Source organism: Eurosta solidaginis, chromosome 2 (assembly GCF_040869045.1).
Source record: "Eurosta solidaginis isolate ZX-2024a chromosome 2, ASM4086904v1, whole genome shotgun sequence".
Classification (NCBI taxonomy): Eukaryota; Metazoa; Arthropoda; class Insecta; order Diptera; family Tephritidae; genus Eurosta; species Eurosta solidaginis.
The window spans coordinates 139,351,919-139,379,079 of record NC_090320.1 but is presented as its reverse complement, the minus strand read 5'-3'; the positions used below and the strand labels follow the sequence as shown (position 1 = coordinate 139,379,079).

At 37.1% G+C, this 27,161-nt stretch overlaps 1 protein-coding gene across 1 annotated transcript in view; it reads right to left on the bottom strand.

The window, feature by feature from the left end:
- Positions 1 to 27,161, bottom strand: part of Apoltp (Apolipoprotein lipid transfer particle) — a 2,338,027-nt gene that overhangs the window by 1,829,098 nt on the left and 481,768 nt on the right. The window contains exons 9-10 of the mRNA XM_067766285.1: positions 10,088 to 10,431; positions 9,809 to 10,019 (exon numbers count right to left, since the gene is read on the bottom strand). Coding sequence (XP_067622386.1) covers positions 9,809 to 10,019; positions 10,088 to 10,431 — 555 coding nt within the window. The remainder of the gene's footprint in view (positions 1 to 9,808; positions 10,020 to 10,087; positions 10,432 to 27,161) is intronic.

Sequence of the window (27,161 nt, the reverse complement as noted above, 5' to 3'; positions counted from 1 at the left end):
GCCGTCAATTTTTCGCTGGGGAGTTGCCAAATATCTCAACGATTTTGCGGCGTTGCGGATGTTCCGCTGGTTGCGGACCGAAATCGGGATTCGCTTATTTGCCTTGGAACCCACAAGGGGTTCAGCCGGCTTGCTAGATAGCTTTGTAGCGGTAGAGGCAGTACTTTTGTCCGTGCAGGACTTAGTGCTATTTCCACTCTGCTGGCGAGAGGTGCCCGGTGCGGACGTGGGACGGGCCTCCTGAGCTTGCTCAGTCGTACGCTGCTTTCCCTCTCTGGGCCAGCTTTGCCGGCTGCCGCGGAATTGGACTTGCCCTCAAGGGGTTTAGTCCTTCCAATAGCTTGCACAGGTGGCCGAGAAGTATTTTGAGGCTGTGGAGGCCTGGTCGGCTCCGTCTGTGCGGTTCCCGACGGATTGGTTACTTTTTTAACGCTTAGTCCAAGGGCGGCATCTTTACCCGTGCAGGGATCCGAGGCTTGGTTTTTTTCTCTATTCATAATAACTGGTTCGTCGGCTGCCTACTAAGATGAGACCGTTCGGCAGCCTGCAAAAAGGGAAAGGGGAGCAATGCGGTCCACTGCGTGGCGGGGTGAGGCCACGTTTAATAACCATTTCCATATGCCTGAGCTATTAAGGAGCTGGGGCACAAATGGAAATGATTCCCAAACTTAGCTAGCACTCCCCTGGAAGGGGAAACTGTTGTGCTATTACCATCCGGCACCCTCTGGGAGGATTCGGCCCAAGGATTTTCGCCAGCCAGGACATAGATGAAAAAGAGACTGTCGAACATTGGGTAAATGCCCGGCTCTGGCTAGATCCCGTTTAAGGTCATTCGGGAGACCTTTTTTGGAATATCTAGGAATATTAGCGGAAATAGGGATGGCAAACATTCTTGATTTTATAAACAACTCAGGCTGGGTTTCGAAGCATATCCATGTAGTACTCAGTAAGTTCAGGCGAGTTTTATGGCATCAAAACGGCTTTTCATTAGCTAATTGGGTGACCATGATCGCAGCCATTATACCAAGGCCATAGAGAGAAAATCCGGGCCCGGGACTAAACAATTTACGGGTCCCCTATAAAAAATCCACTAATACATTTGATTAAATTGAATTAATGACGTCTTATTCATGAATCATTATTGATGGATTACATCAAAAAAATTGTTTGCCACATCAACTAAATGATTTTTGGACTAAGAGCTGACAATAAAATTAACACAGAATATTTACTATTTATACCATTTTATTGTAACGTAGAAATAAGATCCTCTTTTAACATCCACATATTGTTTCAAATAATCTTTTCTAGTTATTTGGTAACATTTAAATAGATTTCTGATAAATTTAATGATGATTATAAATTTTAATTATTCAATATAGAAAGTTCGGATACCAAAGAGTGGCTTTTCTTGCTTTTTCGCTACAAATTTTTTTATAATCATATCAAAATTTAACTGTCTTGCCAAAATGGATTCAACACAAAGCGTGGCAAATCCTGAAACTCGCTCTTGAGATGAACACGATCTATGAAAGATTTTGATTCTTGAAAGGACGCTGAAGGAACGTTCTGCACTAGCTACAGTGACAGGTATAGTGCAAAAATTATGTAAAGCAACACCAATGTTGCGAAAAATTGTAAACAGATTTTGAACATAGATGGCATTTAGCAATTCCAATGGTGACAGACCTTTATCAATTGCTTCGTAAATGTGTTTCAAGTGAATTATTTCGCATTCTAAGCTTTGAGAAATATCCAACTTGTATTTTTCGACAAATTTTGCTGCGTAGTTTCATCCCTGCCTTCAAATTGCCACAAAAGGAAAAAGTCTCGCTAAAATTTCTCATAGCTGCAAATCGTTCAGTAATGCCAGTGATTACCGAATGAAATATCACCAGGAATGTATTGTTTTTAAAATCAGACTCTGAATCATCCGTAATCATATCATTTAAATTATCTTCAGAACGTATTTTGGGTTTTCTCTTTCGAACGTCCGGAAGCTTTGGCGAGATGTTCAATTGAATAGCAACTGTTTTGCATTCGTTTAAAATTGTTTCCTGATCAACTTCAAATCAGCTAATAAGGCATCTAGATGTGGGACCTCAACATCTATGGTGGCGTCTCTAGCTAGGAGGACCACGTTTCTTTCATTAATGGTAGTCAGTATTTTGAACCAAATTGAGGACAGCAAGATACATTCGAACTTGTTGAGGTACTTGAGAATGCCGGTAACATCGCCGTATGCTTGCGCAGTCAAATTTGGCTTTTGGCTGAAAGACTGTGAAGAGAGCTCGGTACATTTTTTTTTTGAGGATGTCCCATCGTTGTGGAGTGCTGCTGAAAATAGTAAAACATTTTTGCACAACTCCGAAGAAAGTAATTGCAGCCGTACAACATTCTTCAGCATCAGCACCACATAAATTGAGACTGGGGGTTGCACAAGACGACTAATCATCATTCGAGTTTTTGTCGAAAATGTGATGTAGTGCTCCGTTGTATGCTCCTTTCATATTGACGCCGTTATCGTACCCTTGTGCACGACAATCTTTTAATGGGATTTCATGTTTACCTAGTGTATGGCAAATTGGAACAGCGATTTTCTGACCAGTTTTCTGGTTACAATTCACGAAATTGTCGAGAATGTGACGTAGTGCTCCGTTGTAAGCTCCTTTCATATTGACGCCGTTATCGTACCCTTGTGCACGACAATCTTTTAATGGGATTTCATGTTTACCTAGTGTATGGCAAATTGGAACAGCGATCTTCTGACCAGTTTTCTGGTTACAATTCACGAAAGCCAAAAACTGTTCTTGAATTGTAAAATTTGTTGCTTTCGAATTGATATAGAGTTAGCGCAAAATGAACGTAGTCAACGTGACTAGCATCAGGCATAGCATCAACGATTATAGCAAAATACTTGGCTTTCTTGCCTTGATCTAATATAGTTTCCCTCACGTGCTTTGCACAAATTTCTATAAACTCGTTTTGAATGTCTGGGGAAAGATAGTGAACTTGTAAACGTTTGTGCTGCCGTTGTGAAATCCTAACTTTCTCCAAATGATCTCTAAGTATCGGATCATAATGGCTTATGAGATCTTAGATGCCCAAAAAATGTCCATTGTTTCGTTCACCAAGATATATACTTTCGCCTTTGAAAACTAGGCCTCTTTCACCCAAAAATAAAATAGGGTCCACAATTCTATATAAAATATCTTTCCACTTTTGAGTTTCAGTGATTAGCTGTTCATTGATAAGTGTATCAATTGTAGCCTCCTTTTGAATTAGATTTTGTAAAGATCGCTATTGAATATAACATTTAATGTGATCTTGAGTATTTTCGTGTGATGGCAGTTTATCATATAGCTTCTTCCATACCTGGAATTTCGAATATCCGCCAGGTCATTAGTATTGGTGTTTACAGACGTCATGGTAGGCAATAAAAAGCATTGCTACTGGTACTCCAAACCAACCAGTCACGCTCCACTTTCTTTCCGTTTGACAAGATTCTGTTTTACAACGAGGTAGGAAATGCCTCGTCATGACAATAACGTGGAAAAATAACAGGACACTTTTGATGATCTCGACGAATTATTTCGTTGACTTCTTCAGATCACAAAAACTCATTATTCACGGTACCTATATCGAAATCGTTTAAATAATCTGGACTTTCATACAGAGTTGGTGGTATTATTCGAAGAGTTTTTGAAGATGAACCTTCATCAGTGTCACCACGAAAACCTTACGATTTCCGAATTATGTAAATATATATTTTTGTTTGAAAAAATCATTATCAATATTCGTTGCTTTTGAAATTCGGCTTAAAATGTGCACATGGAACAAGTAAAGACTCTCCTGAATTAAAAAATGTCTTAGTACCTCTAAATCGCGGGCCCCCTGAGAAACCCCGGTCCCCCCACTCCCCCCACCCCTCGACGGGCCTGATTATACCTACCTACCTACCTACGAGGATGGCTCTTACGGAGAGAAAAATTATAAAAATTGCCTGAAGAAGTCTAAAAATGACACTTTTGCATTAAAAAATCATAAAATGTTTGTTAACACAGCTATTAATTCGAACTTTAACTTCGGGAGTACACTTATGTATATGTATGTATTGATGTATTTTCACTTCATATCACCTTGACATATATGTATATGTATGTAGGTACATGTTTATGGGTGTTGCTAAGTTAATGCAATATAAATGGTTAAGAATGCATACATAGATCTCTTGAAAAATACTCTTTTGTTAAAAATTTTAAACATTTCGTTAAAATTTAAAAAAGTTCTATTTTAGGGTTTGCTTGAATGAATAAGCTAAGGTTTGTGCACTAAGGATATTTAAATCTTTAATATTTTTTTCTGCTGATGGTAAAGCAGGGGTTTACATTATATATGGTATTTCATGGCAGCCTTAAATATGTACATATATCTTTCAGAAGGAACGAAATCACGAATTTTATTATTAAAGTTTGTACGTTGTTTGTGTAAGCTGTGCTCATACTACTCATAGTGTATTAACTGAAATCGAACGAATTGATTACAAGTGATCGCTAATTTTCGCAAATAAAGTTTAAATTATCGCGTATATTTATAAAAATAATTGCAATGATTTTCATTAAATTTTTCTAAAACGAAATAGGTAAGACAAGAAAGGGAAGTAAAGGAGAGGAAAGGAAAGAAACTAAGAAAGAGATTGAGTTAGATGAAGATAGAGAGATGGATATATATGTCGTTATGCTTAGTCGGGTTAGATAGGAACTTTACGGTAGACCATAGCTTGCCTACACCGGCAGAAAGGTTACGATTCTTTAAGTGCTCATCTCATTTCACCCGCTTGTGTATATCCCCAAGCTGTCTGATGCGTTGATTTATGTCCCTTATTTGGGGGTTGCCAGTGTCGTGCTGTCTTATATTGTCACGTTCTCTCGCCAAAGTTGCGGCCAAAGCGGATGGAAATGTCTTGAGTGCTATGAAAGATTTCTACCATACGTGTGCGTGCGTCCCCGTTTATCGTGCAGAACGCCGTTTCTTCTATTTGGTCCACCAGCATCTCACCCCTGCTATCTGCCTGTGGATCAAAATGCCACAGATCGTGGTGGGCTTTTGAAATCGCCTTGAATAATGCGATTTTCACCAGTGAGTACTGCGCTGATGTCAGGGCAGTATTGACTGGAGCAGAAGGTGACAGGAGGGTTGAAGATGTTGAAAGCTTCTAAATTTGCATCGCCTGACCGGATAGATATGCCTTGACGTTCCAAGGCATTGTCCCTACGGCTGATGTCGGGATAAAATAGATTATATTGCACTGAGTGGTGATGTATGCGAGTCTGCCTCGATTTTTTTCACTCTCACGATCTTTTCTGTGGACGTTGTACCCAGACAAGATCTTGCGGTGATTTTAGTCTCTTGGATCGAAGCAATGCGAATGTTGTGCCGCTTCATAAAATCGACATCTTCGCGACTTCCCAGTTAACCTATTCTAGCTTAACTGTAGTAATCGGAAGTGCAACGGGTACGTCGTCACTCTGGGGTAAGTTAAGGGTGACTCCGCCTGGATTGAGGAAGGGTAGTTCTGTTGTTGTCCTGGAACTGCACGTCCTTAGGTAAGCATCGGAGTTCCAGGTGTAGTTGGGTTTGCGGGATGGCAACATGGCGTGAGGAAATCCGTCGGGGGGTTGCCCTCGCTGAGACCAGAACATCTAGGAAAGCGGCATCGTCCAAGCAAGAAATGCATTGGGCAGATGTTGCAAACATATATACTCTGTGGTGATAAACGGTGCACAAGGTGGTAAGGACTAAGTGTCTTTTTTCCTGAATACTCGTGTGCTAGTGCCGGAAATAGGGGATGAAGGCGGGGGCAGGGGCTGTTGTTCGGCATTGCTACGGAAATTATTGTTATGCGTAGGAACGCATGAGCTGGTGGCGCCTTGGGCGCGAGCTGTGAAATGTAACCATACCTAACACGTGACACACTGGAAATAGTGTGACCGTCCTAATTCTGTCCTATTTTCCGGCACATGTAGCAAAAGCATTTCTTTGGATCAGGTAATGGCCCCGGATTGGGCTCGGTACCTTCAGAGATCAGTAGAATATGGCGTAGTCCCGCTGCAAGGATCTACCTGGAGTATGACAGTTTGTGGGAAGGATGCAACAAATTAGAACTGGCTGCCTTTGACGATAAAGTGCTGTCGGATGCGAAAAATTGCGTTACTTCTTTCTGCAGACAATACGTAATGGGCCAAAAATCGAACACAAAAGCATAAACACAGCGCGTTCCCTATTACCATCACCACAAAAGAGGTAGAAGATGCCATCGCTCATGCTAAACAACCTAAAGCAGTAGGGCCAGACTGCATAGCCATCCCGATGCCTGAAAAACTTAGCAACCTGTCTTTGAGACCTTCGTCATCAACGAAATATGGAAAATGGCCTGGGTGGTACAGCTACTAATGCCTGGAAAACCAGCCAACATAGGCGAATCTCATCACCTAATATCTCTCCTATCGCCAGTAGCCAAGACACTTGAAGCCATTCTGCTTCCCTATTTCACTGCAATTTTGCGTATTTCCAATCATAAGCATGGTTTCGAAAACTACATAGCACTACTACCGCGCTAAAGGCCATCAACACGCAGATAAATTGCTGATTGAATCAAAAACTCCAACACAGAACAGTACTCGTACCGCTTGACTTATCAAAAAAGGACGTCTGGCACTCGGGGACTGCCGCGGTAAAGCTATTGCATATTATCAACTTATGCAATTATAATATTTATGCAACATTTTGTTTTCTTTGATATTAATTCAAGTTTTGTCTTTGATATTAATTCAAGTTAGCCTTTTTAAGCGTGGTGACCGATAAGAAAACAAGTTTTTTACTTTTATTAAATAAATGAGAAATTAATATTTAACTTTCACTTTAACTTTAACTTTATTTTTAACTTTAACTTTCACTTTAACTTTAACTTTAATTTTATTTTTCACTTCAACTTCAACATTCACTTTAACTTTAACTTTAACTTTAACTTTAACTTTAACTTTTACTTTAACTTTAACTTTAACTTTAACTTTAACTTTAACTTTAACTTTAACTTTAACTTTAACTTTAACATTAACATTCACTTTAACTTTAACTTTAACTTTAACTTTAACTTTAACTTTAACTGTAACTTTAACTTTAAATTTAACTTTAACTTTAACCGTAACTTTAGCTTTATCTTTAACTTTAACTTTAACTTTAAGTTTAACTTTAACTATAACTTTAACTATGACTTTAACTTTAACTTTCATTTTAACTTTAACTTTAACTTAAATTTTAACTTTAATTTTAACTTTAAACTAAACTTTAACTATGACTTTATCTTTAACTTTCATTTTAACTTTAACATTAACTTTATTTTTAACTTTAGCTTTCGCTTTAACTTTAACATTCACTTTAGCTTTAACTTTAACTTTAACTTTAATTTTAACTTTAACCTAAACTTTAACTTTAACTATGACTTTAACTTTAACTTTCATTTTAACTTTAACTTTATTTTTAACTTTAGCTCTCGCTTTAACTTTAACATTCACTTTAGCTTTAACTTTAACTTTAACTTTAAATTTAACTTTAACTTTAAATTTAACTTTAACTTTAACTTTAACTTTATTTTAACTTTAACTTTAACTTTAACTTTAACTTTAATTTTAACTTTAACATTCACTTTAACTTTAACTTTAACTTTAACTTTAACTTGAACTTTAACCTTAACTTTAACTTTAACTTTAACTTTCACTTTATTTTTAACTTTAACTTTCGCTTTGACTTTAACATTCATTTTAACTTTAACTTTAACTTTAACCTTAAATTTAACTTTAACTTTGACTTTAACTTTAACTTTCATTTTAACTTTAACTTTATTTTTAACTTTAACTTTCGCTTTAACTTTAACATTCACTTTAACTTTAACTTTAACTTTATGATCCGGGGTGGGCGTGAGCTTAGCACCTGCTAACAAGCCAACCTAATATAAACGCACGCAAGTCATTTTCTGTCAAAAATGTCTCATGCACATACAACTTGTATGAGAGCAACTCAAATTGAATTTGCTGCATGAAAACCTAATTCGTTTTCCAATTTTTGTTCTGCGTGACATTTAGATTTGACGTTTGCACACATGCTTTACATTGTCGCAACGCATGCTTATTTGGGTTAGGGCAAAAAACGCCGGTTGTTTGCGTGCGCTAAAAAAACGCAATGCGGTTTTATTAGGTTGGCTTGTAAGCGACCATATATGTATACGATAAGCGATAGCACAATGGCTACTTCGTGAAAATCAACGACAGCTCTTTTAGTTTGATTTCGATGGTCGTACGGTGAGGAAGTGTCGCACGCACGTTTAAAACAGAGTACCAAAGAGTGCGTGTGACACATGTTCACCGTTCAAGCATTGAAATCAAACTAAATAAATAATTGATTTTGCTTTCGTGCTCGCTACGCGTTCGTGTTTACTAACACATTCTCAATTTGGTAACCGTGTAAATGTAGTGGTGCCCACTGCTGTTTATGATAGAGATCCTATTTTATTATTTGGCCTGTTGCTAACACCGAACCTTTACGAACCTTTTCGAACCTTTTCGAGCCTTTTCGGATCTTTTTTGACAAATATCCGTTACGGTTTTTTTTGATTTAGTCGCCAAGCCTGCGATAAAATCTATGCAATAGGTTAAAAAGTTTGCTATAGTCAACCACGGCTCGGTACTGCAAGTCTCAAAAGTTGGACCGCAATTTATCTGTCTGGTCATAAGGCATCGGTTCAGTTCAAGAACATAACTTCTAAACTCAAAAATCTAAACAAAGTTTGTTTAGAAACCACAAGGAGTCACAATTGTATCCTACGCCGATGACTGCGGGCTACAGGTCCTGGCCCACCCATCAATGAGCTATGTAATAAAACAAAAACTGACTCCCTGATTTCTCCGGGTTTTTCGCCTCGCGAAAACTGATATTGTCGATGACCTAATCGTTGGCGACCTTATTTCCAACATGGACATGGCAAATGTCGACCATACGCTATGATGGCATTACGCTACCGACTGTCTTACACCAAAAAATATTGTGTGTGACGTTTGATCAGGAATTACATTTTGACGAGAATGCAACCTCAACTGCACCTAAAATGCAGAGCCGTAATAAAATTTTCAAATCTATTTCCGCCAACACTTGGGGTGAAGACAAAGAAACGTTCATTACTACTTACAAAGCACTTGGCCGACCGCTTGCATGCTAAGCATCCCCGATATGGTTGTCAAACCTAAAGGGTACTCACTGGAAGAAAATACAGGCCTGCCAAAACACTGCTTTCAGAATCGCTACGCGCTGTCTTCTTATGTCCCCAGAGCACCAACCACACTCCCCAAAAGGGAGAGAAATGAAATGCTGAAGGAACAGTTTCTGTTGAATACCCAGAAACCTGGGCATCCCAACAGAAATTTGATTGAAGAAGCCCCACCTCCCAAGGGTAGGGAAGTCATCTCCGCAAGCATTATGAAGAAATACGGCACCTGAGGACACAGCCGTACATAGAAGAGAAGCGCCAACAGGTACAGGATATCCACGAAAAGGGGGGACTTCTATCCCAAGAATTGCCCGGCGAACTCCGTTCTGAAGAGGTAAAAACTTCCTAAAAGTTATGAAGATATACCAAAGTTAAGGCAGAACAACGTCTGCATGGTCTGCTAGTTTATCAATATATTCGCAACATAACTAGTATGTATCCCTTACATTTAAAGCAGAAGATAATTTCTGAATTGGTTTAAATACTTACCAAATAGGTTTTGGGAAGTTGCTCTGTGATTTTTAGGTGACCGAAGCACGAGTTAAATCTCGTTATACTCATATTAAAAAAACCATCAAAAGATAGCAAATTTTGGTGCGGTAGCATAAGCGAAAACAGAAGTATAGCTTCTCTGTCTGGAGTTAGCCGCAAACCAACTATTATGTTGTGCTCAGTACCATTTTTGTATCGTTCTTCATGTCTTAAAATAAAAAGGGATTCAGATGTTTGTTATAATCAAAAAAGGAAATTATTTTAAATCAATATTACTTTAATAGTATTTTAGTGTTTATCGAAGAGCGAGGTATAAGAATGGTAAAACTCGCTTGCCAACGAGATCCATCCCAAACATTTTCTCCGGAATAGGAACGTACCAGCAACAAATGTATGATACTTGTGGTGTTCGGATTTTCGAAATCCTGTAACCTATTGTAAGCCCACACGCCTTCAGTGTGACCCTGTAAAGACCGCCACGTCATATTGGAAACAAAATTTAGTCTTGGGTGTGCGGAAGCTTTCAGCTTAACTTTTCCGTGATATTCTATTTTGACTTTATCACCTGTATTTACTACACGTCCTTCAACTGTTATGCTCTCAATTTTATTTGCTTGAAACTAAATAAAAAACAAGAAATATTATAATAAAAAAATTATTAGTAATAATAATAATAATAATAACAATTATAATTATGGGGGTAATAGTTCTATACTCTAGGCAAGGTTGGTTCAACCAAAAGATACTTGGAATACTTTAAATGTGAGCCTTAACCCTAGTGAAATAACGTACGTCTGTGAGACGTACGTCGGTTTAATTTTGATCTCAGTCTCCCACAATCTTAAAGAGAGAACATTCTCATTCTCAGTTTTCTCAGCTTTCATTACCAGATTGTCATTGGGGGGTGTTTTTCAGTAGTAATTTTTTGTTTGCGGAAATATATACGATTATTTTTTAAAAATTTATCCAAGAGACGTATCGTTATCTTTACAAATTTTATATTTAATTTATGCCTAAAATTGTAATTTTAGCTAATATTTGTTTAAGTATAGTTTAAAACAGTTAATTCATTCAATTGAAATACAAAAAAATTTATTTAATTTTTATTTTTTTGCTATACACTGAGGTCCTTCGAAAAATACTGATTTTTGTAAGGACAATTCCAAGACAAGTCAAACTTAATTTTCAATATATAACAAAAAAAAAATTTTTCTTTCAAAGACATTTAAAACAAGTGAATATATATCAAATAAATGATTAAAAAAAATATATATAAGTATTGTTTTATATCTTTAGGGTCCTTAAACTTGAACACGTCTCTCAGACGTACGTTACCTTTCTAGGGTAAAAATAACGTTATCTTTCTAGGGTTAAAATACTTATGTCCAATATGAGTATAAAGTTATAGTATACCGTTAGAAATTTGAGGCTAACATTTTAACCGTTCGTCGGTATAAGCAATTTTTTAAACATTTTTGTGGAATATTTCAAACTCCGATATTTTCTTCATATTTCAAATAAGAAAAAGTTTAGTTTTTTAACCAAACAAAAAAAATTGCCAGTAAAAATGGAAATGCAATGAAAACAAGTAAGGAAGGTTAAGTTCGGGTGTAACCGAACATTACATACTCAGTTGAGAGCTATGGTGACAACATAAGGGAAAATAACCATGTAGGAAAATGAACCGAGGGAAACCCTGGAATGTGTTTGTATGACATGTGTATCAAATGAAAGGCATTAAAGAGTATTTTATGAGGGAGTGGGCCATAGTTCTATAGGTGGATGCCATTTAGGGATATAGCCATAAAGGTGGATCAGGGTTGACTCTAGAATGCGTTTGTACGATATGGGTATCAAATTAAAGGTGTTAATGAGTATTTTAAAAGGGAGTAATCCTTAGTTCCATAGGTGGACGCCGTTTCGAGATATCGCCACAAAGGTGGAACAGGGGTGACCCTAGAATTTGTTTGGACAATATGGGCATCAAACGAATGGTGTTAATGAGTATTTTAAAAGGGAGTGGGCCTTAGTTCTAGAGGTGGATGCCGTTTCTAAATATCGCCATAAAGGTGGACCAGGGTTGACTCTAGAATGTGTTTGTACGATATGGGTATCAAATTAAAGGTATTAATGAGGGTTTTAAAAGGGAGTGGTGGTAGCTGTATAGGTGGTCGCCTTTTCGAGATATCGCCATAAAGGTGGACCAGGGGTGGCTCTAGAATGCGTTTGTACGATATGGGTATCAAATGAAAGGTGTTGATGAGTATTTTAAAAGGGAGTAATCCTTAGTCCCATAGGTGGGCGCCGTTTCGAGATATCGCCATAAAGGTGGACCAGGGGTGACTCTAGAATGCGTTTGTACGATATGGGTATCAAATGAAAGGTGTTAATGAGTATTTTAAAAGGGAGTAATCCTTAGTCCCATAGGTGGACGCCGTTTCGAGATGTCGCCATAAAGGTGGACCAGGGGTGACCCTATAATTTGTTTGTACAATATGGGTATCAAAAGAAAGGTTTTAATAAGTATTTTAAAAGGGAGTAATCCTTAGTCCCATAGGTGGACGCCGTTTCGAGATATCGCCATAAAGGTGGACCATGGGTGACCCTAGAATTTGTTTGTACAATATGGGCATCAAACGAAAGGTGTTAATGAGTATTTTAAAAGGGAGTGGGCCTTAATTCTATTGGTGGACGCCGTTTCGAAATATCGCCATAAAGGTGGACCAGGGGTGACTCTAGAATGTGTTTGTACGATATGGGTATCAAATTAAAGTTATTGAGGGTTTTAAAAGGGAGTGGTGGTTGTTGTATAGGTGGTCGCATTTTCGAAATATCGTCATAAAGGTGGACGAGGGGTGACTCTAGAATTTGTTTGTACAATATGGGTATCAAAAGAAAGGTGCTAATTAGTATTTTAAAAGGGAGAAATCCTTAGTTCCATAGGTGGACGCCGTTTCGATATATCGTCATAAAGGTGGGCCAGGGGTGACTCTAGACTTTGTTAGTACGATATGGGCATCAAATGAAACGTGTTAATGAGTATTTTTAAAATGGATTGGGCCTTCGTTCTATAGGTGTTCGCCTTTTCGAGATATCGCAATAAAGGTAGACCAGGGGTGACTTTAGAATATGTTTGTACGATATGGGTATCAAATGAAAGGTGTTAATGAGTATTTTAAAAGGGAGTGGGCCTTAGTTCTATAGGTGGACGCCGTTTCGAAATATCGTCATAAAGGTGGGCCAGGGGTGACTCTAGAATGTGTTTGTACGATATGGGTATCAAATTAAAGGTATTAATGAGGTTTTTAAAAGGGAGTGGTGGTTGTTGTATAGGTGGTCGCATTTTCGAAATATCGCCATAAAGGTGGACCAGGGGTGACTCTAGAATTTGTTTGTACAATATGGGTATCAAAAGAAAGGTGTTAATAAGTATTTTAAAAGGGAGTAATCCTTAGTTGGCGGCCACCGTGGTGTGATGGTAGCGTGCTCCGCCTATCACACCGTATGCCCTGGGTTCAACTCCCGGGCAAAGCAACATCAAAATTTTAGAAATAAGGTTTTTCAATTAGAAGAAAATTTTTCTAAGCGGGGTCGCCCCTCGGCAGTGTTTGGCAAGCGCTCCGGGTGTATTTCTGCCATGAAAAGCTCTCAGTGAAAACTCATCTGCCTTGCAGATGCCGTTCGGAGTCGGCATAAAACATGTAGGTCCCCTCCGGCCAATTTGTAGGGAAAATCAAGAGGAGCACGACGCAAATTGGAAGAGAAGCTCGGCCTTAGATCTCTTCGGAGGTTATCGCGCCTTACATTTATTTTTATTTTTTTTAATCCTTAGTTCCATAGGTGGACGCAGTTTCGAGATATCGCCATAAAGGTGGGCCAGGGGTGACTCTAGAATTCGTTTGTGCAATATGGGTATCAAACGAAAGGAGTTAATGTGTATTTTAAAAGGGAGTGGTGGTAGTTGTATATGTGAAGGCGTTTTCCAGATATCGACCAAAATGTGGACCAGGGTGACCCAGAACATCATCTGTTGGATACCGCTAATTTATTTATATATGTAATACCTCCCAAGATTTTAAGGGTTTTTTATTTCGCCCTGCAGAAATTTTTCATTTTCTTCTACTTAATATGGTAGGTGTCACAACCATTTTATAAAGTTTTTTCTAAAGTTATATTTCGCTTCAATAAAACAGTCCAATTACCATACCATGTTTCATCCCTTTTTCGTATTTGGTATAGAATTATGGAATTTTTTTCATTTTTCGTAATTTTCGATATCGAAAAAGTGGGCGTGGTCATAGGCGGATTTCGTTCATTTTTCATACCAAGATAAAGTGAGTTCAAGTAAGCACGTGAACTAAGTTCATTAAAGATATGTCGATTTTTGCTCAAGTTATCGAGTTAACGGCCATGCGGAAGGACAGACGGACGACTGTGTATAAAAACTGGGCGTGGCATTAACCGATTTCGCCCATTTTCACAGAAAAGAGTTAACGTCATAAAATCTATGCCCCTACCAAATTTCAAAAGGATTGGTTAATTTTTGTTCAACTTATGGCGTTAAAAGTATCCTAGACAAATTAAATGAAAAAGGGCGGAGCCACGCCCATTTTGAAATTTTCTTTTATTTTTGTATTTTGCTGCACTATATCATTACTGCAGTTGAATGTTGACATAATTTACTTATATACTGTAAAGATATTAAATTTTTTGTTAAAATTTTACTTAAAAAATTTTTTTTTTTTAAAAGTGGGCGTGGTCCTCCTCCGATTTTGCTAATTTTTATTAAGCGTACATATAGTAATAGGAGTAACGTTCCTGCCAAATTTCATCATGATATCTTCAACGACTGCCAAATTACAGCTTGCAAAAATTTTAAATTACCTTCTTTTAAAAGTGGGCGGTGCCACGCCCCTTGTCCAAAATTTTACTAATTTTCTATTTTTCGTCATAATTTGTAATGAATTATCGCAATTTTTCGGTTTTTCGAAATTTTCGATATCGAAAAAGTGGGCGTGGTTATAGTCCGATATCGTTCATTTTAAATAGCGATCTGAGATGAGTGCTCAGGAACATATATACCGAATTTCATCAAAATACCTCAAAATTTACTCAAGTTATCGTGTTAACGGACGGACGGACGGACGGACGGACGGACGGACATGGCTCAATCAAATTTTTTTTCGATCCTGATTATTTTGATATATGGAAGTCTATATCTATCTCGATTCCTTTATATATGTACAACCAACCGTTATCCAATCAAACTTAATATACTCTGTGAGCTCTGCTCAACTGAGTGTAAAAATAATTTTTGACAAAGGATGGTTTAAATTCAACATATTCTAAAACCAAGGAATGGGATAGCTGAATCAAAACAGATGAAATATGTAGACATATGCTTTTGCAAATAAATTCTAATGAAAAACTAATTTCATGTTTGATTGTAAAAGGCCGGAACAATCAAGCGAGTATACAAAATTTAATTGTGTTAATTTTTAGTTTGGCTCGAGGTCAATATAGTTATTAATTAAAACTAGTATCGCCTGTGGTCGAAATTCGACCAACTTGTATTTTTTTCAACTCAGTCAATGCATCCAGTGTTGGGGGTAGTGCAATAATGCGTTAATAGTTGAGCAGTGAGTGGAAATATAGCAAACTGGTCTAACTTACTTAAATTTCTCATTAAAATTTTGAATTTGACCTAAGACGTTATACTTTTTAATTGCATTTTCTTAAATTTTCTACAAACTTTGCAAATGTAATTATACCGTTTTGGTATGGATCTCCTTAAATGAAAATATAAAAAATATATAAAATCAAACGAAATCGACATAGAATTATGGTGAAATGACTTGAAATTTAATTGAGAATTTGCTTTTTCCACACCATCCCGGAGGTACGCCGTTGGCGCGCTACCGAAGTTTGGTTTTGGTGCTCGGTTCCCCAGTAGGCCTATATCAACCATATAAACTACATATACATATATCGCCATTTACTTCATTAGCGTCATAATTAAAAAAACACGAATTTTTAGTTATAAACGAAGAAATGTGCTAAAGGAATTTAGCCCATTTCACACCACCCGTTAGGTATGCAATTGGCGCTGTAACGAGTTTAATGTTATATAAATACATATGGGGTATTCCATCCCATTTCGACCAATTTTGAACCCGACCCCTTTAGAAATGGTTGAAAGTTTTTCTTCTTTTTCTAGCTTACGAAAGACGTTTTTCAGAAGTTTTTCAAATTTTTTCATCCAACTCAAAAAAAGTTATGAATTTAAAAAAAACACCGTTTTTGTTTTCAAAATGCTATAACCTTTTCAAACATTGACCGTTTGGGCTCTTTTTTTTTTAAATTTTACTTTTAAATGTACTTTGCGGAAAAAATTCAAAAAAATTTTTAAAGTTTTTTTTTGTAATTTTTCAGTTTTTTGAGATTTTTCGAATTTCGCCTTTTTTTCTCATAAAAAACTCCAATCAATTCTGCAATCATCCCCACTAATCCCGGAGTGGGTCGAGAATTTTTTTTTTTATTTAACGTGAAATTTTTCGATTCAGTCAAGTTACATTCAGATATTAATAAACTAAGTTGAAATAAAATAATATATAATAAAATAAAATAAATTAGCATAAAATACATTATAAAAATTTTAATGTTATATCTTTGGAGGAAATTTATTTATTTTTTGTTCAGTATAAGACGTAAGCATAAAATCTGGAAATGCAAAAACATTTTGGGGCGAATTTGCCATTAATTGTTATAATTTATTAAATTTTGATGAGCTCGAGGCAGTTTAAAAAATTGAAACACAGTTTGAATTTTTATATTTTAATTTTATTTGGTCGATATTTCGATCTCATTCTGAGACCATCCTCAGGAACTGTGGACAAAAACAACAATTAGTTAACATGTAAACAATTTTCAAACCCTAAACATAATACCACTTACACAATTGAATATGTTTTACCGACTAACAAGATGTACGAAAAAAGAAAGCGTAGAAGTCAAATAAATATGAAAATATAAACAATTTAAAACACCGTAAGTATAAACAAAAATCTACAAAAACAACAATACATAGAATGACGAACAAAAAGACATAATCATTTGCATTAACATACAAATGTACATATGTACATATATATTGGTCATCCCACTGCATTTGTTGTGTTGAGCTGCAATTCTAACTAGAACAGTGTTGTTGTCTTAAAACTAAGTCGCGGTAAACGCGCGCCAGCTGATCAGTGTCTATTTTATAATTCATTTTCGTGTCATTAGGGGTGTTCGTTATGTGCAGCATTTCTCAACGGCATAAACAAGGAACACCAGTTGATGGTCATCCAGGTATTTTCCAAGCAGATGCCTTGGGCAGGATGTATACGGTACATCCCAAAATGCTGAATGTTTCTATTTGCGAATGTTGTTGGTAAACGTTCGAGTACCAAAATCATTTCAGGATTTAAGAACAGTTCACGGTCATTTTTGTCAGACGTATCGCGAAGCATATCAGCTCTTGCATTTGTTAGAAGATGACACTCATTGGGACGCAACACTTCATGATGCATTGATTTCAGCTCATCCACAGCAAATACGAATACTATTTTCGATTATAATATCAACATGCATGCCATCGAATCCAATTGAATTGTGGAATAAATATAAAGATTACATTACTGAAGATATTTTAATTCGTATGCGTCGTAGAGCAATGAATCCTGATTTGCTGATTACATTGGAAATATACAATTAAGCTTTGATAATAATTGAAGATATTTGTCTTGCGATTGCCAATAAAGAATTGGGATAGTTAGCTTTGATTTCACCAAATCGTCCAATGCATGATTTATTTGATCGAGAGTTGCAGCGTGAACAACAATTCGATTGTGACGATTTACGTATATTTGTTCAATCCAACATCACGAAATTGAACAAAAGGATATATATGACAAAATCATGCAAGTTGTTTCTGATAACACTGGTGGATTATATTTTTTGGATGCACCTGGCGGCATCGGAAAAACATTTGTGATTTCATTGATTTTAGCAACTATTCGATCGCAACAGAAAATTGCTTTGGCACACGCTTCTTTTGGAATTGCTGCAAATTTATTGGATGGAGGACGAACAACAGCTTTAAAATTGCCATTAAATATACAGGTGGTTGAAACTCCAACCTGTAACATATCCAAAAATTCAGCGATGGCAAAAGTTTTGCAACAAGAAGCGGCCATACTATGGGATGAGTGTACAATGGCAAACAAAAAATCATTGGAAGTATTAAATCGAACGATGCAAAATGTACGTGGAAACTGAAGGCTTTTTGGTGGTGCTTTAATTTTATTGTCAGGTGACTTTCGGCAAATATTGCCTGTTATTCCACGATCAACACCGGAAGATGAAATCAATGCATGTTTGAAGTCTTCCCTTTTTTGGCAATACGTGAAAAAATTAATATTACACATGCGTGTTCAGTTGCACAATGATCAGTCTGCAGAGCATTTCTCGAAGCAATTGTTAGAGATGGGAAATGGCAAAATTCCAATCGACAAAATAAATGGTTTGATTACATTGCCAAACAATTTTTGTACAATTATCCAATCAAAAGAAAAATTAATTGAACGAGTGTTTCCAAATATTGTTCAAAATTACATGAATGACGACTGGTTGAGAGAACGCGCAATACTGGCACCAAAAAATGTGCATGTCAATGAAATCAATCATCCCATTCTGAAAAAATTGCCAGGTGTGGTGACAACATTCAAGTCAGTGGATAGCGCAATGAATCAAGATGACGCAATGAATTATACAGTTGAATTTTTGAATTCATTAGAACCGTCTGGTATGCCACCGCATTTACGGAATTTAAATGCACCAAAATTGAGTAATGGAACAAGACTGAATGTAAAAAAGTTGATGACGAATTTAATTGAAGCAACAATACTGACCGGCAAAGCGAAAGGTTAAATTGTGCTTATACCGCGAATCCCGCTGATACCAACAGACATGCCATTTTAATTCAAGCGTTTGCAATTTCCAGTGCGCCTATGTCAGTCAACAAGGCGCAAGGACAAACTCTTCGAGTATCCGGATTGAATTTGGAGGAACCGTGCTTTACGCACGGACAGCTAGCTATACGTTGCCTGTTCCAGAGTAGACTTTCCACATTGTTTGTTTATTCATATCCCAGATGGAAAAACGAAAAATGTAGTGTATTCAAATGTTTTGGATTAAGAATTGAAATAAAGATTAAAAAAAATTATGATATTTTATTCTTTTTCTAATATTTCTATTGGTGTAGCGAAGCACACCGGCGTCCCGCTAGTACCGTCTGAAAATGAATCTTGGATTCCTACAAACATGCGCCCAGAAAAGAAATGTGGGCTCATTAAAGTTATTGCAACGGAAGTGATTACCGATGCCAAGGTTTACAAACGTTTTCTAGCTCTTCCCTAGACCGAAAGTCAAGGAACACCTGAAAAAATAAAGCTGTTATGGCAAGAGCAGTCCTTATTACCTTTAATTTTTTTGAATTATTCACAACTAATTGCTCAAAACCAGGGTAAAAATGCTGAATATGGTGGCAAACGTAATTTAATGCCAGAATATGTAACTACTGCCCTATATGATGTTCTGTATCAAAAGCCCAAAGAATGTGAGGCCGTCACCACCACCACTAATCAGTTAGCAAAACTTCCGCCTTTGCAAGAATGCTTTCGTCCAACATTATGCAATTATCAAGTGCGCACAGTGAACTAGTTATTGCAACGAGAACATGTTTCAAGTTTTCCCAATTACTATATTCCGCTGCAGGTAAAAGAGAAAATTATACTAGCTGCAGAGCTTAACCGCACTGGAACAATATACTATAAAAGCGTGGAATTACTGGCATATGCTGATGACATTGATATCATCGGCCTAAACACCCGCGCTGTTAGAACTGCTTACTCCAAACTGGAAAAAGAAGCGGTAAGGATGGGTTTGATGGTGAATGAGGACAAAACGAAGTACCTGCTGTCATCGAGTAAAGAGTCAGCGCATACGCGCCTTGGCAACCACGCTACTGTTGGCAGCCATAATTTCGAAATAGTAAAAGACTTCGTTTATTTGGAAACCAGCATCAACACTAGCAACAACATCAGCACTGAAATCCAGCGAAGAACCAATCTTGCCAATATATGCTACTTTGGACTAGGTAGGCAATTGAAAAGTAAAGTCCTCTCTCGGCGAACGAAAATCATACTCTAAAAGTCACTTATCGTACCCGTCCTGCTATATGGGCAGAAGCATGGACCATGACAACAGCAGATGAAGCGGCTTTGGGAGTGTTCGAGAGAAAAGTTCTTCGAAAGATTTATGGACCTCTACGCGTTGGCGATGGCGAGTACCGAAGAAGATTTAATGATGAGATGTACGAGCTATATGCAGACATCAACATAGTCCAGCGAATTAAAACGCGGCGGCTGCGCTGGCTAGGCCATGTTGTGCGAATGAAAGATGATGCTCCGGCCAAGAAAGTGTTTCTATCGGAACACGCTTATGGAAGCAGAGGTAGAACGCGGCCCCCACTCCGTTGGGAGGACCAGGTGGAAAATGATTTAAACTCCCTTGGTGTGACCAATTGGCGCCGGTTGGCGGAGCGAAGCAGCGACTGGCGCGCCTTGTTGGACGGCCATAACCGTTTAGACGGCTAAGCGCCAATTAAGTAAGTAAATTTAAATCCAGTCGAATAAAAACCGCCGTTTTCGGCCATGCAAATATTGAAATTAGAAAAATTCGGAATAGAACCAAAAATATGAGTTATTGTCCTTTCATACGAGCTTGTATAGTGGCGTAAGTCCACTTAAAGGATGCTCCTTATGATAGTCTTAATACATTCATTTCATTTCATTTATTTGGGAATTATTAGTATAATAAGACCATCTTCCGGTCTTTTATAGTACAAAACATTATTACATGAACATTTTTATAAACATTTAAGTAAACGGAACAATAGAATTTAAATCTTAATATTAACAGCCTTCAAAGAAGAAGAAGCACATAACATGAATATATCAGCAAATATCAATAAATAAACCACATGATGAAAATAAAGAATAAGATATATAAATGCTACAATATTACAATACTACAATATTACAATAGGTGACCAATTCAGGTCGATTATGGTGAAAAAAAAATTATATATAATTTGTGTATAGTTTCTTTCGTTTATACAGTTTCTTACAGTAGCTGGAATAGAGTTCCAAGTGCGTATGGTGTTAACAAAAAACAGTCGAGTTGATGGAACAAAAAGATTATTTAAACGGTTAGATCTAGGAAACATAAGTTTTTCGTATAAGTAGGATGGTGTTTTTGTGGCAATTAGTTTTACAAGAAAAATACAACTCCTAGCCTTCAAGTAATTATGGATATCACAGCCCAGAAGCAACGACTTCCAAGCAGAAACATGACCAAACTTACTTAGACCATATACATAGCGCGTTATATTATTTTACGTATAACGGCTGGGGTAAACATTGACGATTGCCTTAAATTGCGTAGAGTACCCTTTACCCTCCCTACCATAAAATTAATATGATCTGTGCATGTAAGGCTAGAATTTACCACAAAGCCAAGATTTTTTACTTTGTTAACTAATTTTATCAAATTCTTATCGATATATATGGCTGGGAGGTTACCAATTTCGATCTTCTTTCTAGAAATTGGCAAAACATAAGATTTACTATTGTTGAGGCAAAGACCATTTTTACTAGCCCAGCGAGAAATACTCAGTAATACTATGTTCAAACAGAAAAATAAATTGAGGAAATTTCGATTTGAATTGAGTGCTGTTCATACAACTCGATTTAGCTTACGCAATAGTAATTTGATAGCTGGTTGGCTCATCTCTACAGCAAGAACATACCTTTGTTCAGATTGTCAAAATGTGCGTGTTGGTATTAGGCGAATGAAATGGAATGAAAACATAAAACTTTGAAATTTTTGTGTGTTGTAAGAAAATGTGTTCAATGTTTTGGTTTCATTTTGAGTTTTCCATCTTCTTTTGACAATCTCTACTCCAGTGAAATGAAAGACATAAAATCAGCTGATGACATGAGCCAACCATATAGTTCAGCCGTGCGTAGCTGACGTTTAAATATACTCAATAAACACACTTTACAATGTTGCATTTGCAGTTTGAAACAATTTATTACGCAATTTTTTTTAAATTGGCAATTTATTATTACAATTTATTATATGACAAATTGCGTAATAAATTGCCCAAATAGTATAAATTGCCAATTTGGTGTGTGTTTGAACCTAGTATAAGTCAGCATTTAATTTAGAGCATAAGTCATTGGTCCTGCTAAAATTATCAGCCAAGTACATTTGCACATCGTCAGCATAGGCATGCAAGCTAACGTGGTTGCACTGTAGAAAAGTTTCGTTAATAAACAAGCTGAATAATAGAGGTCCAAGGATGGAGCTCTGTGGGACTCCCCTGGTCAATAGTTTAGGCTGAAATAAATCGTAGCCCGTTTTCACTCGCTGATATCTGCCGGTCAGATAGCTACTCATAACTTTTACTGCATTTTCACCAAATCCAAAATATTTTCTTAGTTTGCTGCATAGTAAAATGTGATTAACGGAGTTGAAAGCTTTCGAGAAGTTTAAGAGGCAAAGCAATGTTAGCTCATTTTTATCAAAGGACAACCGTATATCATTTAAAACTTTTAACAACGCAGTTTAGCAACTGTGGTGTGCTCTAAATCCGAGGGGGAAAGTAGTTTCTTGTTTTGGACATGCAGGATAATTTGTTCCGAGAGTAGACTTTCAAAAATCTTTGACGGCGCAGGTAAAATACTTATAGGACGAAAATCATTTGGTAAACTCGCATCTTTATTTGTAATACAGTGGTTAACATGTACGTAAGGCAGCTTACTATATATGGCAATATAATTTTAGCAAATTTCATTAAAATACCGTCTCCTCCCACTGCATTGGATCTTATTTTAACAAGTAAAGAAGGCTAAGTTCGGGTGTAACCGTACATTACATACTCAGCTGAGAACTATAGAGACAAAATAAGGGAAAATCACCATGTAGGAAAACGAACCTAGGGTAACCCTGGAATGTGTTTGTATGACATGTGTAACAAATGGAAGGTATTAAAGGGTATTTTAAGAGGGAGTGGGCAATAGTTCTATAGGTGGACACCATTTAGTGATATTGCCATAAAGGTGGGCCAGGGCTGACTCTAGAATTTGTTTGTACGATATGGTGTTAGTTCTATGGGTGGACAGCGGTGGCTCTAGAATTTGTTTGTACGACATGGGTATCAAATGAAAGGTGTTGATGAGTTTTTAAAAGGGCGTGGGCCTTCGTTCTATAGGTGGACGCCTTTTCGAGATATCGCCATAAAGGTGGAACAGGGCTGGCTCTAGAATTTGTTTGTACGATATGGGTATCAAATGAAAGGCGTTAATGAGTATTTTAAAAGGGCGTGGGACTTAGTTCTATAGGTGGACGCCTTTTCGCCATAAAGGTGGAACAGGGGTGACTCTAAAATGCCTTTGTACAATATGGGTATCAAACGAAAGGTGTTAATGAGTATTTGAAAAGGGAGTAGGCCTTAGTTCTAGGGGTGGACGCCTTTTCGAGATATCGCCATACAGGTGGACCAGGGGTGACTCTAGAATTTGTTTGTACGATATGGTGTTAGTTCTATGGGTGGACAGCGGTGGATCTAGAATTTGTTTGTACGATATGGGTATCAAATGAAAGGTGTTGATGAGTATTTTAAAAGGGGTTTGCCTTAGTTCTATAGGTGGACGCCTTTTCGAGATATCACCATAAAGGTGGAACAGGGGTGACTCTAGAATGCCTTTGTACAATATGGTTACCAAATGAAAGGTGTTAATGAATATTTTAAAAGGGAGTGGGCCTTAGTTCTATAGGTGGACGCCTTTTCGAGATATCGCCATAAAAGTGGACCAGGGGTGACTCAAGAATTTGTTTGTACGATGTGGGTATCAAATGAAAGGTGTTAATGAGTATTTTTAAAAGGAGTGGGTTTGGTTATATAGGTGAACGCCTTTTCGGGATATCGTTATAAAGGTGGACCAGGGTTGACTCTAGAATACGTTTGTACTATATGGGTATCAAACGAAAGGTGATAATGAGTATTTTAAAAGGGAGTGGGCCTTAGTTCTATAGGTGGACGCGTTTTCGAGATATCTCCATAAAGGTGGACCAGGGGTGACTCTATAATGTGTTTGTATGATATGGGTATCAAACTAAAGATATTAATGAGGGTTTTAAAAGGGAGTGGTGTTAGTTGTATATGTGAAGGCGTTTTCGAGATATCGACCAAAATGTGGACCAGGGTGACCCAGAACATCATCTATCGGGTACCGCTAATTTATTTATATATGCAATACCACGAACAGTATTCCTGCCAAGATTCGAAGGGCTTTTGGTTTCGCCCTGCAGAACTCTTTCATTTTCTTCTGCTTAATATGGTCAACAAACCAATCCAATTACCATGTTTCATCCCTTTTTTCGTATTTGATATAGAATTATGGCATTTTTTTATTTTTCGTAATTTCGATATCGAACAAGTAAGGAAGGTTAAGTTCGGGTGTAACCGAACATTACATACTTAGTTAAGAGCTATGGTGACAACATAAGGGAAAATAACCATGTAACCGAGTGTAACCCTGGAATGTGTTTGTATGACATGTGTAACAAATGGAAGGTATTAAAGGGTATTTAAAGAGGGAGTGGGCCATAGTTCTATAGGTGGACTCCATTTAGTGATATCGCCATAAAGGTGGACCAGGGGTGACTCTAGAATTTGTTTGTACGATATGGGTATCAAATGAAAGGTGTTGATGAGTATTTTAAAAGGGGTGTGCCTTAGTTCTATAGGTGGACGCCTTTTCGAGATATCGCCATAAAGGTGGAACAGGGGTGACTCTAGAATGCCTTTGTACAATATGGGTATCACACGAAAGGTGTTAATGAGTATTTGAAAAGGGAGTGGGCCTTAGTTCTATGGGTGGACCAGGGGTGACTCTAGAATTTGTTTGTACGATGTGGGTATCAAATGAAAGGTGTTAATGAGTATTTTAAAAGGGAGTGATCCTTAGTTCTATAGGTAGATGCCGTTTCGAGATATCGCCATAAAGGTGGATCAGGGGTGACCCTAGAATTTGTTTGTACGATATGGTTATCAAATGAAAGGGGTTAATGAACATTTTAAAATGGGGTGGGCCTTAGTTCTATAGGTGAACCAGGGGTGACCCTAGAATTTGTTTGTACGATATGGGTATCAAACGAAAGGTGTTAGTGAGTATTTTAAAAGGGAGTGGTGGTAGTTGTATATGTGAAGGCGTTTCAGAGATATTGACAAAAATATGGACCAAGGTGACCCAGAACGTCATCTGTCGGGTACCGCTAATTTATTTATATATGTAATACCACGAACAGTATTCCTGCCAAGATTCCAAGGATTTTTTATTTCGCCCTCCAGACATTTTTCATTTCATTCTACTTAATATGGTAGGTGTTACACCCATTTTACAAAGTTTTTTTCTAGAGTTATATTTTGCGTCAACAAACCAATCCAATTACCATGTTTCATCCCTTTTTTCGTATTTTATATAGAATTATGGCATTTTTTTCGTTTTTGGTAATTTTCGATATCGAAAAAGTGGGCGTGGTCTTAGTCGGATTTCGGCCATTTTTTATACCAATACAAAATGAGTTCAGATAAGTACGTGAACTGGATTTAGTAAAGATATATCGATTTTTGCTCAAGTTATCGTGTTAACGGCCGAGCGGAAGGACAGACGGTCAATTGTGTATAAAAACTGGGCGTGGCTTCAACCGATTTCGCCCTTTTTCACAGAAATAAGTTACCGTCCCAGAATCTAAGCCACTACCAAATTTCACAAGGATAGGTAAATTTTTTTCGACTTATGGCATTAAAAGTATCCTAGGCAAATTAAATTAAAAAGGGCGGATCCACGCCCATTTTGAAATTTTCTTTTATTTTTGCATTTTGTTGCACGAAATCATTACTGAAGTTGAATGTTGACATAATTTACTTATATACTGTAAAGATATTAAATTTTTTGTTAAAATTTGACTTAAAAAAAATTTTTCTTTTAAAGTGGGCGTGATCGTTTTCCGATTTTGCTAATTTTTATTAAGCATACATATAGTAATAGGAGTAACGTTTCTGCCAAATTTCATCATGATATCTTCAACGACTGCCAAATTACAGCTTGCAAAAATTTTAAATTTCCTTCTTTTAAAAGTGGGCGCTGCCACGCCCATTGTACAAAATTTTACTCATTTTCTATTCTGCGTCATTGGTTCAACTCACCTACCAAGTTTCATAGCTTTATCCGTCTTTGGTAATGAATTATCGCACTTTTTCGGTTTTTCGAAATTTTCGATATCGAAAAAGTGGGCGTGGTTATAGTCCGATATTGTTCATTTTAAATAGCGATCTGAGATGAGTTCTCGGGAACCTACATATCAAATTTCATCAAGATACCTCAAAATTTACTCAAGTTATCGTGTTAACGGACGGACGGACGGACACGGCTCAATTAAATTTTTTTTCGATGCTGATGAGTTTTAAACGGTTTTATTTAGCTTGAGTTGACACGCCGCATGGCCGCATGCACGGCTGCACGGCCGTTGTGAACGAATCTTGTAATTGAAATTTAAGTAACTTCCCGATAAGCTACAAGCATGAAACTTGGAATATAGTTCAGAACCCGATGACAATGCAATAATAAGAAAAAAATCGCCGCTAGGTTGCGCATGGATCTAGATATTCGCAAAAATCGTATTTGTGGACCGATTTGGCTCATATTTGGAACACTTTATACAAACAAGAATAGAAATCGACCTGTGAAAAAAATCGCCGCTAGGTGGCGCATGGATCGAGATATTCACAAAAATCGTATTTGTTGCCCGATTTGGCTCATATTTGGAACACATAATACATACAAGAATAGAAAGCGACCTATGAAAAAAAAATCACCGCTAGGTGGCGCATGGATCGAGATATTCGCAAAAATCGTATTTGTGGACCGATTTGGTTCATATTTGGAACACTTAATACATACAAGAATAGAAATCTACCTGTGAAAGAAAATCGGCGCTAGGTGGCGCATGGATCGAGATATTCACAAAAATCGTATTTGTGGCCCGATTTGGCTCATATTTGGAACACTTAATACATACAAGAATTGAAAGCGACCTATCAAAAAAAATCGCCGCTAGGTGGCGGAAGGATCGAGATATTTACAAAAATCATATTTGTGGTCCGATTTTGCTCATATTT